This window comes from Aspergillus novofumigatus (assembly GCF_002847465.1).
Source record: "Aspergillus novofumigatus IBT 16806 chromosome Unknown P174scaffold_6, whole genome shotgun sequence".
NCBI lineage: Eukaryota > Fungi > Ascomycota > Eurotiomycetes > Eurotiales > Aspergillaceae > Aspergillus > Aspergillus novofumigatus.
In genome coordinates, this window is record NW_020194279.1 from 757,346 (window position 1) to 772,709 (window position 15,364).

At 50.0% G+C, this 15,364-nt stretch overlaps 5 protein-coding genes across 5 annotated transcripts; 3 read left to right on the plus strand and 2 right to left on the minus strand.

The window, feature by feature from the left end:
- Positions 1–930: 930 nt before the first annotated feature.
- P174DRAFT_462115 (putative oxysterol binding protein (Orp8)) lies at positions 931–2,533 on the plus strand (the record flags this gene model as incomplete). The annotated part of the gene is made up of 6 exons (XM_024830094.1): positions 931–1,016; positions 1,082–1,158; positions 1,222–1,261; positions 1,324–1,393; positions 1,453–1,512; positions 1,589–2,533. 6 exons carry the CDS (start codon positions 931–933, stop codon positions 2,531–2,533), a joined length of 1,278 nt encoding a protein of 425 aa, XP_024680170.1.
- A 296-nt stretch (positions 2,534–2,829) lies between these two features.
- P174DRAFT_443538 (condensin subunit YCS4) lies at positions 2,830–7,077 on the minus strand. The gene is made up of 6 exons (XM_024827860.1): positions 6,736–7,077; positions 6,147–6,658; positions 5,970–6,093; positions 5,777–5,918; positions 3,334–5,715; positions 2,830–3,257 (listed from the first exon to the last, which is right to left on the minus strand). Exons 1-6 carry the CDS (start codon positions 6,969–6,971, stop codon positions 3,084–3,086), a joined length of 3,570 nt encoding a protein of 1,189 aa, XP_024680171.1. The 5' UTR covers positions 6,972–7,077; the 3' UTR covers positions 2,830–3,083.
- A 458-nt stretch (positions 7,078–7,535) lies between these two features.
- On the plus strand, positions 7,536–9,507 carry P174DRAFT_514031 (serine/threonine protein kinase CDC7). Its single transcript, XM_024832046.1, has 5 exons — positions 7,536–8,045; positions 8,133–8,231; positions 8,255–8,576; positions 8,636–8,696; positions 8,752–9,507. The coding sequence occupies exons 1-5, from the start codon at positions 7,769–7,771 to the stop codon at positions 9,436–9,438; spliced, it is 1,446 nt and encodes a 481-aa protein (XP_024680172.1). The 5' UTR covers positions 7,536–7,768; the 3' UTR covers positions 9,439–9,507.
- Positions 9,508–9,692: 185 nt separating this feature from the next.
- Positions 9,693–10,709, minus strand: P174DRAFT_374241 (ubiquitin-specific protease OTU1; the record flags this gene model as incomplete). The annotated part of the gene is made up of 1 exon (XM_024822565.1): positions 9,693–10,709. One exon carries the CDS (start codon positions 10,707–10,709, stop codon positions 9,693–9,695), a length of 1,017 nt encoding a protein of 338 aa, XP_024680173.1.
- Positions 10,710–11,591: 882 nt separating this feature from the next.
- On the plus strand, positions 11,592–14,938 carry P174DRAFT_443542 (putative RSC complex subunit (RSC1)). Its single transcript, XM_024827861.1, has 5 exons — positions 11,592–11,859; positions 11,997–12,159; positions 12,239–12,307; positions 12,386–13,661; positions 13,761–14,938. Exons 1-5 carry the CDS (start codon positions 11,690–11,692, stop codon positions 14,738–14,740), a joined length of 2,658 nt encoding a protein of 885 aa, XP_024680174.1. The 5' UTR covers positions 11,592–11,689; the 3' UTR covers positions 14,741–14,938.
- Positions 14,939–15,364: the final 426 nt, after the last annotated feature.

Here is a 15,364-nt window from a genome sequence, read left to right on the forward strand (position 1 = left end):
GCCATGCATGCGATACACCTGCCGGGGGCATATGCTGCAAACGCTTCCTGTCGCCCATGTAGATGGTACCTAGTATCTATCCTGATTCTTAAGGTTCAGGTAGCTTTGTACCTTAAATCCAGCCAAAGGGCAATTGACGGGATTGGACCGCTTGCCACCAATCAACTTTGTTACTCTGCTCATACGGCTCCTTCATTCCTCCGTAGAAAGCCCAGGAAAGCTCTCTGACCCCTCGTGGTGAGCCGATTGGATGACAGCCTTGCATACTTACTTTCTTATCCCCAAGAGATGAGACAAGGATGGACTGGGCCGAATGGTCCGGCTGACATGGGAGATGAGACGATCTAGATAGATAATGCTTTCACCATCAGAGGGAAAAGGAAAAAAGAGAAGTCCCTGTCTTTCTTCATTCGTCCTTCTCTTTCTCTCCTATGGTTGCAACCCGTTGAGTGTGGCCAAGGACCCATAATAGAGCCAGAAATCATAGGTCAGAACTCGTCAAAGCCAAGTCTCCTCCTCCACCCTCGTCAAACGCCACGGTTTAACTAGTCTAGTCATTATCTATTATATTAGGTTAGTCTATGTTGTCCGATAACGAATTGTCGGTGACGTATCTGCTAACTGGAACTCTTAAGGTATCTTTATTCTTCGACCGTTGGGGCAGGCGAAAAGTCACCGCCTCGAGTTCTACGCGACGTCTTAATTTTTTATATCGTATTCATCGTTATTCCCCTACTTGCCGTTCTATTCAACTGTCTTTTGAGTTCCCCCTATCGACTTTTCTACTACTATTTCGTCCGGGATAGACATTCTGCTGTGTCTGGATTGACTAAACGCTGGACATAGCCGCTCGGGGATCTTGCCTTTGCCTCCGCTGCTCGTCCGAAAGAGGACTTGACATTGTATATTCTATAAGCGATTTTGCCCAAGATGTCTTCTGTTGCAGCTGCAGCGACACCCGACAAGGCAAATGATGACTCGTCCAAGTTGAAAACCTTCCTTTCCATTCTCCGCAAGTACGTACTGCCTTGAGCTCTATTATGGTGCTTCTCAGAACTAATACGATTTCTGTACCTGTTAGATTCGTTGGCGTGGCAGACATCGCATCTGTTCGTTTCTCCTTACCCGCACATCTTCTGGAGCCCAGACCGAATTTGGGTAAGTCGACCCGGGCTGCATTGTTATGCGGCGAGACATCTGACGCAGCTGAATAATCTCTAGAATATTGGAACTACCTTGACAGACCGGAAACTTTCGCGAGGTTAGTAAGATATTCTTTTTCATACTCCGCAAAGGCTCGGTATCTGACAGGCAAGATCACAGTATAGGAAAGTCGGATGATCCCGTTGGTCGAATGCTGGAAGTGCTAAGGTTCTGGTTTACCAAGGATCTGGTATGGCTTCAACGTCACCTTGGATGTCTTGCCAGAAATATGCACTAAGCCCGTGACAGAAATATATCAAAGGCAAACCTTGCAAACCCTACAATTCGACACTGGGCGAGTTCTTTCGGGTAAGTGTCGATGCACAACGGCAGACCGCCGCGGCGTGCCAGGATAGTAACGACTAATCCGGCTTTTATAGTGTAGTTGGGAGGTTCGCGACAATGCCCCGACATATCTTCGCCGCCGACAACAGGCGTGCAAAACGGGACCCTCACGGGTGACAGTGACCACGGAGAAACCGTCAAGATATGCTACCTGACTGAACAGACATCACATCATCCACCAGTGTCTGCCTTCTTTATAGACTGCCCGGAAAAAGGGGTCTCCGCTCGTGGATTCGATCAGCTCAGTGCCAAATTTACGGGCACGAGCATCCGCGTCGCTCCTGGTCAACACAACCTGGGAATCTTCGTCAATATTGAGAAGAGAGATAATGAGGAATACCAGTTGACCCATCCAAGTGCTCATCTTGGTGGGCTATTGCGAGGTGCGCTGGCCATTTCGGTCTCAGATGCGTGTTTTATCACTTGCTCCAAAACACGCATCAAGGTCATTTTACAGTATCTGGAGGAAGGCTGGATTGGTCGAGCCCAGAACAAGGTGGAAGGGTTGATTTTCCGGTACGACCCGAACCAAGATACCATCACTAGAATCAAAGATGTGCCCGAAGGCGATGTTCTTGCCAAGATCAGCGGGTCATGGCATGGACGGATATATTACACAATGGCTGGAACAGCTGAGCCGCGTCTCTTGATTGATGTAACGTCTCTCTTCCCAGTGCCAAAGACATTACCTCCCGAAGAGGACCAATTGTCAAACGAGTCTCTCAAATTCTGGGCGGGGGTCACCAAAGCCATCAAGGAAAAAAGATACAGCGAGGCAACAAGACTCAAGCAAGAAATCGAAGAGCGACAGCGAGAAAAGGCAGCAGAGCGGCAACAGAAGAACGAATCGTGGCAGCCGCGGTTTTTCACAGGGAGTGTTACACCGTTGGGAAGACCAGAGTTGACCGAAGAGGGATATAAAGCCCTGCAGGGTCTTCGTAACGGCGACTATAAACTGGTGGAAAGCGAAAGAAAAGGTGCTTGAGTCTCTGGGCTGAGTTTTGAAATTTGCATATGGGATTGCGGCTTTGAATCTGGAGTATCCGGCAGCTCACTGGTGAGCTCTGTTGCGTCTAGTCCTCCCATGTTTCCATGTTCTATGTGATATGAGGCGAAGATACGCTTTACCTCGTGCAGTCCTTGCCCCTTTTGGACAACTTGAAGGCGATAGGTTCCGTCAGTCCATCATTTCCGTAAACTGTTTGTTGATAATAGAAGAAGACTGCTTTTCAAGAGGCCATTCCGTTACCCTTACTTTACATTCTGAGCGTATTCGGAAGGGTGACCTGAATGCATAACATCTAAACGGGAAATACGCTTCTTGAAGCTACGGGAATCAGCCCCGTACACCATGTAAAATGAGGCCAAAAAAACATGGTAAACAAAAGAAGAGAGTAGCTGCATGAAGCCATATATATTCGTGATCATGAAGTAAACTTTCCTTCCCACAGTCCCAAAAGCTGCGCCTTTACTCCTCGACAGAAATGGAATGCCCATGGTCAACCACCAATCCAACCCCAACACCTGCAATTAACTCAAGAATTTGCAGTGACAACTTTGTTGAAACCTGCGCTTATTGTCTTTGCGATATCCTCGTTCTTGTGAGGCAGGAGGGACAGAGCATAAGCCACATCGTTCCACTGGCGCTCGGTTTCACATCGAGGCAGTCTAGCAGCAAGTTTCTCGGCCAACTGCCTGGCATGTTTTTCCTGTAGAAGAAACAGTCAGAGACGCGTTGCGACGAATAGATACGCGCCACTTCTCGTCAGATTTTGGGTAACTCACCTTCTCAACGAAGCCGATCAGGAATTTAACGATACGTCTCAGAGCAGTCTCTTCAAGATTCCGCTCAGCACTCAACAGACTGAACATGTCGACAAAGTGATTGTACACTGCATTGTCCTTAGTCGCCAATTCCGTGAAAAACATGCGAGCCAAATCAGCGATGCGCTTGTCATCATCCTCCAAGCATTTGGCCATCTCGCCCAACTGTCCCTTGACTTTGACTTGTCCAGCTAAAATAAGGAATGTGAGTGTCATCAGACAAGTGCGCTTGACGGATACATCATCATCGTTAAGTCGACGATATAGGAAATCTGTGTTCTCGTCGATGAGATGATTGAAGCAAACAGCCATGTCCCCAAGAGCAATAACCGCGTTACTGCGGACGGTCGGGTCCTCTGAGCGCTCCATGATGGTGATCAAGAGGGGGAGGTTCTTTTCGCAATACTCGGCTGATACGCACATCAGCTTGGCCATACACAGAGTCGCTGCCGCCTGAAGGTTGCGATCGGGATAAGCGTTACTATTAGCGCAAATCTCCGCAACCAGAGGCCCGAAGTTCGACAGGAGAGAATTCTCTCCGTAGAGCAATTCCCGTTCTCGAATGTGAGACATGGCCTCCGCGAAGTCATCTTCGGTCGTCCCACCAATTAGGTCCAATTCATCATCCTCGCCCGTCTGGTTGTCCTTGTGTGCGGCTGTATTGGCAGCCTTATGCTTCTCCTGTTCTGCCTTGCGACGCTTGAAGTCAAGTTCACATAGCTCAAGATGGACAATCTGCTTAATAGCGATATGGCCGACAATAAAAAGCAACTGAGACAGTGCGGCGGAAGATGTCTTTGGCCGCGGGCCTTGACCATCAGTGGAGGCTGTTCCAGGGCGCTGCTCGTCTTCATCGCCAGAGGCCTTGGAAGAAGGCCGTTGCAGCTGCGGCTGAAACACAGCCCTAGTCTTACGCTTTAGAATATCAGAGCAAAGGACATCTGGATGCTTTGAGAGCGTATATATGGCTCCAATGGCTTGCTCTGCCACCCCATACCACTCTTTGCTGTCCGACACAATTTCGACCATGGCGGCAAGCTTACTGAGAACTGGGTGATCATTTGCTAGCTTGGGAATGCCAGCATCTTTCGATTTCGCCTGACGTCCAGGCACCATTCGCTTCAACGCAATGCAGGTGTATTTCGCAAGCAACAGATCACTTCTGCCTATGTTGCCCAGCCCGATGCGCAGCATAACTTCGGTCTCCTTGATTACAACCTCTGGATCCGCCAGGGCTAGCATACCGAGGATAATAATGGCACCCCGCCGCTGAGTTTTGGAAATCTCTTTGCGTTGGACGCCATAGACTTGCCAAAGCTTCGCAATAACCGCATCCGAGATGTGACCGGCTTTCATCATGGTACTGAGCAATTGTTCGAGGCATGTCAACTCGGCAGGTGTTGAGCCAAAGGTCAAACTGATAATGTTCCGGGCAACGTAGTTTGCGGCATCATTGGGGCCGAACGAGTCCGGCGCATCAAAGAACAGACCCTTGTAGCAGTCAATCAGATGGGTTTGAACTCCTTTGCCTTCATCGCTGTTGCCTTTGGTCCAGATGAGTCGCAGCATGCGCCTGATGCCACTGCGTGCAGTCTCAACCTTATATGCATCAAGCACTACAAAAAAGTCCATGGCTTCAATGACTTCGCTCTTGTTTCGAGATGACAGGAGCTGAGAGACCACTGCTGAGGCGGAGTGAAGCACCTCAATGAAACGGATGGCTTCGTTGTAGTATTTCCTGGTTAGCTGCAGTCGTGCCAGTAGTTCGGACGTCGCTGCCTGTTCCGCGGCCTTTTGGATGGCGGCAGCTTTTTCGGCATCGGTCATGCGTGGTGCCTTCGACGGGGAATCTTCAGGTATCTGGGTCGCGTCGTCTAACAGCTCGCTGTCGACATGTGAAGCCTCACCACCATCGAAGCCGGGTGTCTCAGGTGGCCGTAGTGCATTAAGTTCCGCATCAACATTGTCGAGACGAGCCGCCCACTCTTTGTAGGAAAGCTGTCCGCCGTGCATTACACTGAATGGGTGGGTAGAGACCAGTTTCGCAAGTAATTTGATCGCATTGCGTCGCACATTGCTGCTTTTGTCTTCCAAGCTTCTTGCCGCCAGCTCCGCAACTGCCTGTCGTCTTTTGGGGAACTTCTGTTCTAGGTCACAGATCCTCATATATACCTGAATGGCTCGGCAACGGCAGTAGGGATTGACGTCGAGAAATCTCTCTTCTAGGACATCAAAGAACGCATTGATTTGGGTTTTGTAGTTCTCACTGCGTTCTTCTTGTCTGTTAAGGTCCGCAATTAGATTCCCGCAAACCTCAACAACAGCGCAACGAAGAGTGTATGACTGTAGAAATGATTAGCCCCATCTTCGTACTCAACCAATAAGATTGCCTTGGGGATATTACTTCGCTATCCAATTGTTTGGCCAATAAAGTCATCTGCTTGATGATCAGCCGCGGCGCCAGCTCTGAGAGCTTCACGATAAAGGCCGAAACTGATTTCGGCCCCCGTGTGTCGTTCGAGTTGAATTCTTTGTTTCCAAGTTCCCTGCGATCGATTAGCCATAGTTCAGTGGTGATGCGTGAGACATCTAAGTACTTCAATATTTCGTCCGATAGTTGTGGATAGTCATATTGCTCCGCAAGAATGTGTAAAAATTCAGCCATAGGCTCTGACAGATGCTCAAAATAGGTCAGGCTTTGTACGATGGATGTCTGCGCTCCTTCACAGCATATTAGCTCAGACATCACTGCTCATTATGTTCGTGGACCCTACCAAATGCATGGCCATGATGTTTCACAGCAATGCAAAGAACTTTGAAAGCATGCATTCGAATGGCTAGGCTCTTGACCCGTTGCTCGCTCTCCAGAATGAGGTAAATCGCACGGGTGAACAAGTTGACGAAAGTGTCGCGGTCCGATGTGGTCATGAAAATCCTGCTTAATTTAAGTTTCATCACTTTGCACATCGTCTCCATGGATATCTGAATCTGCGCTGTCCAGTCCCATGTACCGTCCTTGTTGCTGTTCTTGGACCTTCCCGATTTACCTACACCTCTCCGAGCAGGCGCAGCCTCCGCGGGCTTTTCGGCCGCTTTGACTTCCACAGCAGAGAGAGCCCATTGAAGCAAGAAGCCATACATCTCCAATAGCTGTTTATGGTGCTGGATAGCATCCTGCTCGTCGGCTTCGAGATCTCCATGGATAATATCTGCTTCGACAGACAGTCCGGACACTATCAGATCGAGGAGTTTGCTGAGGGACTTCGTAGGGAGGAAAGACGAATATCTGCAGAGATTGAGAAGTTCAGAATGGGTTCCACTGGGCCAGAAAACTCGGAGAACGGAGAAGGGGCCATCGCGCACTTTAGAAGGAATTGCAGTGAGTCAAAAAATGACTGTCTCGCCAATGCTTCGGGGTTCTCAGCCACAGCATCTACAATGGGATTGAGCACATTATCGATCAATACTGGCGTTAAATGCTCGAGGTCGCTTTCGCAATCCAGCAGTTCCGGATCGGCATCGTTTGTCGGAACGGAGGCCGGATCACTCAAGTAATATTTGAGTGACTCGTTGATATCGAACTGAATCCTGTCCTCCATCCTGAGCCGACTGCGAGGATGTCCTCGAAGGACACTTAAAGAGGTTGAGCGACGGAATGGGGCTTTCACACTTCGGAGTGGGGGTAGAGAGGGGGATGAGTTTGCGTGAAAGAGCCGGCGGCGGGAAGGGAGGAGAATGTTTGGTGATGCAAGGCGTGCCGTAGGTTTTGTTTGTGTTTTGCCTTTTTAGATCATTCTGCGGCGGCGGTACAACAGTATCTTATCCTGAATGGGGGTGGGTGAAATCCTGTATGTTACATTGCAAATACTGTATGGAATCTGCGGTACCAGGTACACAATCAGCTTAAGACTGAAACTCATTGTACAGGCTTAACAGAATGGAATACAGTGAAATGAAGAGACTCATGAAATGTATTGAACTGTACTGTGTAGGATAGCAGATTACCCTAAGTTGAATATGCTTAATGTACCTTAGGTACCTCGGTACCTTGGTTATATTACCTGTAACTAATTCTGTATCCTAAGCAGAAGTAAACAAACACCACCATACCTGATAGGGACAATTTGCATGCTGCTTTTCACTATTTTAGACCCAACCATTTTGATGGATCATATACAATCATATACGCGCCTACCGTCGTCACCAACTGCGAAATTGATGATTTGAGAGATCCTCGACGCGCTGTCCTGCATAATCCACTCATTCCCAGAACGCATTGCCAACCCTGTGGTCTGGGGCCCTGATCCAGTCGATCGCGTCGGTCCATGCAAGATCTTTGAGGAACCCCTCACTTAGCTTCGGCCATATTGGTGGTAACATCTCTCTGGTCAGTGACATGTCCACAATGCACGCCCCAATTACTGGTGTCTTTGGACTGCAAAAGTCTGGGGCTACGGACCATCATTGCACACAAGGACACATGGCTGTGGTAGACGATGGTACTGCCACAGACAGTGACGCCTCGGTAGACTCACGTCGCGGAGAGAGCGACCACGGAGATGAGGATGAGGAAGAAGAAGTGGACGACTCTGTCCGGGAAGACATGAAGAAACTTGAGGATACATTTCCGGGGATCTCTGATCGATTCCGTCTGGTGAACAGGATCGGTGAAGGTACCGACATCCCTTCTATCTCATGACTGGAATTGTCCCTTCCCACTTGTTGAATGTATGCTGAGCGTTGGACTTTGATTACCATAGGGACATTTTCAACAGTCTACAAAGCTGAGGACCTTTTGTACGACCATTACAAGAATGATTGGGACACTTTCCAGGAAAACCAAAGCAGTGACTGGTCAAGTCCCCGGCAAAGAGACGACGAGTGGAGGAGTCGGTCACCAAACGGAGAAAACCGCGATATGTTGCACTGAAGAAGATCTACGTTACCAGCAGTCCGTTGAGGATCCAAAACGAGCTGGAGCTGCTCCATGACCTTCGGGGCTGCCGGTCCGTGTGCCCTTTGATCACAGCTTTCAGGCACCAGGACCAGGTTGTGGCTGTCTTGCCTTTCTTTCCCCATACCGACTTTCGCATTCAATATCGCACATTCATGGTCGCCGATATGCGACATTATTTCAGATCCCTTTTCACCGCGCTAAACTCCGTCCATAAGCACAATATTCTTCATCGAGACATCAAGCCAACGTAAGTGGATTGCTGTGTGTCGGCCCATTGCGTCACTCGTTTTCTAAGCCCCTTGACAGTAACTTCTTGTACAACCCCGAGCTCCGCGAAGGAGTCCTTGTAGACTTTGGTCTGGCGGAAGTAAGTGTCCACTTTCAACTGTTTCACTACTGAGTTTCTCATTCGTCTTTTCCAGCGTGAGGGGTCGGAATATACTGGCACCTGTCTTTGCGCCATCCCAAACTTTGTGCGCCGCAATCGGTTGCTGCAGAGCTACTATTATACGCATTGCTCTACGTCCGCGCTCTCGGCCGGCTACCCTAAGAACGATTCACGGCCGGCAAGACGTGCTAATCGAGCGGGAACTCGCGGCTTCCGGGCGCCGGAGGTTCTTTTCAAATGTACATCTCAAACAACCAAGATAGACATGTGGTCTGCCGGCGTGATTTTGTTAACCTTGCTTGGACGTCGATTCCCTTTTTTCAACTCTGCTGACGATGTTGATGCCATGATCGAAATGGCAAGTATATTTGGCACCCGTCGGATGAAGACTGCAGCGGCCATGCATGGTCAGATTTTCGAAACCAACATTCCTACCATTGGCGAAAAGGGCTATGGCTGGGAGAAACTGGTGAAATGGGCCAGTTGCGTGGAAGAATTGACCGAGAGCGAGAGGCAAGCCACTCGACTCTTGGCTGGTCTCATGGAGCTGGACCCGTACAAACGACTAAGTGCCAGGGAAGCTTTGCGGCACGAGTTCTTCACCAACCCTATTGAGCACGATGTGGAGTGGGGCGGACATCCTGAGGACAGCGCAGATACTGGGGAGGACGAAGAAGGCGATAGAGATGATGACGGGGCGGATGAAGTAGCGATGGTGTAGAAGGTTTGGAAATTATGTATGATTATGATATCCCACTAAGAACGGCATTTTGTTTGTGTCAATCCAATGAGTCCGCTATATATAAATGCGCTGCTATGTGTTGTACTACAACGTTCTCGATCCTCGGTTTTTCACATTTCTGCATATGGTTTGAGAACTCCCCGCACTCCTCGTGGAGATATACCTTATCCAACAATGTATGCAAAGTGCAAGATATCGGGAACACGTAGCCGGCTGTACCCGTTGCGGCTTTTTCAGCTTGCTTCGCCGAAATCATAATGTCCTGTCTGTGTCGCATGCGTGGTAGCGCCTTTTTCGCCGATGAAAATACCGCCGCAAGTATTGCAGCGAATGCGAAAGCCTGCAGTATCCGTAAAGTAATGTTTGCTCTGAAGAATCTCGCATAACGCCAGCGCTTTCTCCAGAACTACCGGATCGGCTGCATCAAAGACCTTGGTATCAAACTCCGGAGGGGCATAAGCGTGTGTATATGGTGGATCCGACGGTGACAAAGCAATGGTATCATAGTGAATCCCAGAATACACCAGGACACACCGTGTGGGCGGACCTTCATTGAACCGATCAACCCGCAGCGTTTGCACGTCGATTGAGCAGATCTCGATATCGAAATGTTTGCTCAAAATGCTGAGCTCTATTGCTCCGCCCCATGAGTCCTCCTGCTGAATCCAACGGCAATAGTCGTCCGGCCTTTTCTCTAGCACTGCCTCCGAGTAAACGTCCGGGTTCGCTTGAATAGTCTGGGCGACAATCGACCGAAGCTCGGTCATAGTGTCCATTCCTCCCATGATTGCACTCCCTACCGCGCGAAACAGACAGGAGTTATCGTCAGGCATGATGCGCAACACAAAAGTGCCTGAATGTTCGGGCGAAGCAATCTCGGGAGGATCATCCGACACACCCTCATGGGGCTTGCGCGTTAGAGACAGTTTTCCATCATCATCCTGCGCCGTGGATAATGGTCTTTCACTGTCCTTGGCGCTTGGTGCTTGTGGCAGAGTCGTCGGTGCCGAATCCTCCTTCCTGGTGACGAGCAGTTGTTCGCCATTTAAACTAATCCCGAGGTCTCTGATTTTCTGTTCCGAAGGGAACCCATCTAATATCAGAGGTTTGAGGTCGGGATATCCATACTTCACATCATATGCTGTCAACCCAGTCTTCTCGACAATGTGAGCGCGAAGATCGTTGACAGTTGCAGTGTCATCAAGAGTGACGGTAGACTGTCCAGCAGGTCCACGGACTCGGATCCTCATCTCCCACTAGCTAAGTAGATAGAGTGCCGAAATGTTGGGACAAGACCGATGGGAAACGTCAACTACCTTGTCGATACGTCCAGGACAGAAAGCCTAGCCTTCAGAATCCAGACAGCAGATCGAAAAAAATTTCAGAGTATCAGGGCACACGGGAGTATCTAGTCGCCGGTACGAAATAGAGCCACCGGAGGTGTGGATGAGATGGAATGACGATTGATGAGCAGCAACCGGTTGAATGTGGGGCTGGTGGTGCATTTCCCTTAGGACACGGAGACTTGGAGTAGGTACTGGGAAATGGCGCGAATTGTACTTTTGAGTTGCTGAGAAATTTCGGGCATAACATCCCGGTCATTGTGTTGGTTCACAAAGTCCTCAGACATGGCTAAACCAAAGAAAAAGAATATGACCGAGCTCGTAGACATACACGCTGCGCACGGTGCTATGGAAGGCTCAAAAGACAATGACGACAGGAGATAGGTACCGTACACATGCGTCCAGAGACGGGAGGCTTCGAGCTATCCCCGCACTGGCCGTCCTTACGCTAATCCGTATCGACTTAGTCCATATTTCTATCATGCGGAAGCTGATACGGAGTAGAAGAGAAGATTGGTCTTGACAAGGCTTGATGGTTGTGAAACATCAGAAATCAGCCAGTAGGTAAGGTCCGCTGGAAACTTGGATGTGCATAATATTACCAATGAATGTCCCAACCCCTGTATGAAATAGGTACCTAAATATACAACGGTCGGTAACGTTCAGACAGTTACCGTATGGTATCGTTCCGGTCAAACCGTGACAGGAACTCGCTGAGTCAGCGTAATGACTGCGCGAACCTCTCTCCTCATCTCGCCTCTTTTTTTGCGCGCCAGATTGAGCAATCTGCATCTCCCTGAAAGAGTGTGGTCGGCTATCTTGAGACTTTCTGCACCCGCTTTCTGACTGTGGGTGTCACTCTCAGTGTTAGGGGTGTTGTTAACAGCATGGAAAAGGCGTCGGAACCGTCGCAAAGCCAACCCGCTCCTGAGGAGCCGGTCAAATCGATTGAAGATGATGGCAAGGGCGATAGTTCTGCGACGGGCGGCGTCACCGACGATCAATGGAGGTCGATGATGGACGTTGTTCTGGCTATCTATGAATTCAGAGAAGAGGAGTAAGTCCAGTTTTTTTTCCCCCTTGCGACTTTCAAGCAGAACAACGCAGCAGAAAGAAAAGCCCCAATCTCAACGTCTCAACAGATTGAGCTGTGCCCGCGCCGTTTAGATATAGCTGACTTTCTTCGCTTTAAAGTGGCCATGACCCGTCCAGGCTGTTTCAGCGCAGCGTGAATAAGCGCAATGTTCCTGATTATTATGAGATCATCAAAGAGCCCATGGCCCTTAGTATCTTGAAACAGAAGATAAACAAGCGAGAGTACAAGAACTTCGCCGAGTTTGTGCGAGACTGCGCCCTGGTAAGTTTCGCAGCTTTTTCTCTGCCATTATGGAACCACCTGATTATGGCTTTTACTCATGCTGTTATCTTCGCTTTAGATCCCTCACAATGCGCAGACGTATAATCGGCCAAATTCACAAGCGTATGAGGATGCGCTTGTAATAAAGGTTCGTACCACTCATAAAGGTTTTAACTCCATATCTGTCGCCGAATACCACCGTGCTGATCCTCGTTCTCCACGTTAGGACGTCTTCATAGCAGAATTTGAAAAACTGGTTAAACAAGGGATTATCACTGCAGAAGAAGCCGAGCTTCCCGATCTAGGAGAGATTCCGGAGGCGGATCCTCTTCCCGAGGAGGAAGATGAGGATGATGAGGATGATGATGAGGAGGACGACGAGGATGAGTCCGATGATGATGGTCGTCGCAAGAAGAAGCGGGGTCCCCGCCCTGGCTGGAAACGAGACGCAGGGAAGGATGACGGGCATAAATCAGCCGACCCAGAGCTCAGAAAGAAGCGGGGCCGGCCCCCGCGTGTCGACACCCCCATGGAAGCCAGAATTAAGGCAGTTTTGAAGGGGATCCGGAAGCTAAAAGGGCCTCTTGGCATGCTCAAAGTGCGACACTTTGAACGCTTGCCAGACAAAGCTACATATCCGGACTATTACGTTGAAATTAAGGAGCCGATTGCGATCGACATTATCAAGCGGAAGTCCAAGCGCAAGAAGTACAATTCAGTTGACCATTTCATGCGCGATATGGATCTGATGTTCAACAATGCCAAAGCCTACAACCAGCCGGACAGTCAGATATACAAGGACGCTGTTGATTTGCAAGTGGAGGCGAGGAGGCTTGCTGAGATTGAGAAGAGGAAACCTGACAGCGAATATCTGATGGAGGATGGTCGTCTCCCATTACCGGATGGCATTCTGTACAAAGGTGAGCTGTGGAAAGTGGGCGACTGGGTTCATATACAGAATCCGAACGATGTGACCAAGCCCATCGTCGCCCAGATCTACCGCACATGGCAGGATTCTGAAGGTGAAAAGTGGGTCAATGCTTGCTGGTACTACCGTCCTGAGCAGACAGTCCATCACTTTGAGAAACATTTCTACCCCAACGAGGTGGTCAAGACTGGCCAGTACCGTGATCATCGGATTGAAGAGGTTGTCGACCGCTGCTTCGTCATGTTCTTTACTCGGTACAACCGCGGACGCCCTAGAGGCCTTCCTCCTGACAAGGAAGTATACGTCTGTGAGGCACGCTATAACGAGGAGAAGCACAAGCTCAACAAGATTAAAACATGGGCGAGTTGCCTTCCCGATGAAGTGCGAGAAAAAGATTACGAGATGGACCTCTTTGATGTCCCTCGAAGGATTAAGAAGATACCGAGTCCGCTCAAGCACTTGCTGAAGAGTGATGCAAAGGAAACTGACGATCTGCCCAAACCAACCTGGGGCGCCGATAATGCGCCGCCCATTGTTGGAGCGGTACATCGACGTCCACGCGACGAAAATGTGAGTATAACTTCTAGCCGCTCGGGGAGTTTCGGCCGTAAACCCATTCGAACTGTGGAATACTGACTGGAAACTTTTGACACAGGAATCTCCGCCACCTGAGCCGACTCCTTCTCCGCCCCGTCATTACCCCAGCCAGTACTGTCAACTGTTCCTCCTCGTCTGCCATCAATTAGCCAACCATCTACGCGACCAAGCGTCGGTAGTCCCGGCACGGCTCCTGCAGTCGGCGCCGTCCCCGTCCCTGCGCGCTCTCCAGCCGCCCCAATTCCTCCTACCCAAGGCTCTCCTGTTCCTGTGCCCCCAGTTGCCTACCAACAGCCTCAAGTACCGCCAGTCCAGGTTTATCAACCGGCTCTGCAGAGGCGCCCTAGCGCGTTTGTACCGCAAACTCCTCAGTCCCCTGCTTACCAACCTTCGCCGGTGCCGCACCCGTATGCGGCGGCTCAGCCATCTCCATATACGCCATATCAGGCAGGTCGTGTGCACGTTCCGCCAGCATCGGTGTACAACCCTAACGCGCCTCGTCCAATTGAGGTTTTCCGCCTCAATGAGGCGGCAAATGCAGCAATCCCGGAGGATATTCGTGAACAGTTTCATTGTGACGACTCCGGCCATGTGCTTTTCTTCTCTGCTCCGCCACTCGATATCGTTCCATCCCTTCAGCAAAAACTAGGTCATTCCCTAAAATATTTGGCTGCTAAGGAGGAACGTCGGAAACTTGTTGAGCAGCGGAAACGCAAAGAAGATCTCTCAAGAGTCGAGCGAGAAGAGCGAGTCAAACGCCTACGTGCTGATGAAGAGACAGACCTCGCTGCCCGTGTGGAGGCGTTGACCGCCAAAGCTGTTGAGATCATGACAAGCCATGTCATGGTCGGCACGGACAAGATCTACGAACATCTATACTCGAACCAAACAGAGACAGCCAAGCAAGTGGATGCCGAGGCTCGCGCACGCAGGATCATGGCTGATCGCATCTCTCAAGAGAAGACGGCGCAGATCCAGGCTTATTCCAGCAAAGCGACCACTGTCAGCCTTAAAGGTAGTGCTATGTATATGGACGATATTGACCCCAGGATCTAATGCCAGGGGGTGAATTCACGTTCTTCGTCGCGTGTCATTGGTGCCTCTCAGGGCCTTTCCATGAGAATACAAGGCGATCGTGTTTTGTTTGAGCCTCGGCGTTATCACGTTTTTACTTTGAAAGGCTTTATCAATACTGGGGCAAAAGGGAGGGCGCGTACTGTTCAGGAGTCTGGCATGGGCAGAGCGAGAACGACAACACCGTTTGTGTATACTAGTAGCATTAAGATACTACAATGAAAGCTGAAAGTCCAAGATATCCCTCCGCCGGCCTGTGGGACCAGACGTAGGACTAGGCATGCGCTTTGAGGATGCCCGAGCGTCTTCTGTTCGGGTCAGATATGTACACCGATCACTTGAGCCCGTACACCCAAGCAATTGTTCTCGCGGGAAAGCTGGGAGATGCTGCCCGAAACACAAATCACCCGATGTCTCCGTACACAGGCGCACCATGCGCTGACTGGAGAACAGACAAGATATCGAGTGTGACCATGGGCAGCTTAATCCCAATAGCGGAATTATGGGATAGACAAAGGAGGCGGTAAGAAACAGGGGCGCTAGGACACGTCATTGCCTCGTGAGATTCGCCCAAAGAGAAGAGATCGGAGGCAGAACAAGGAGGAT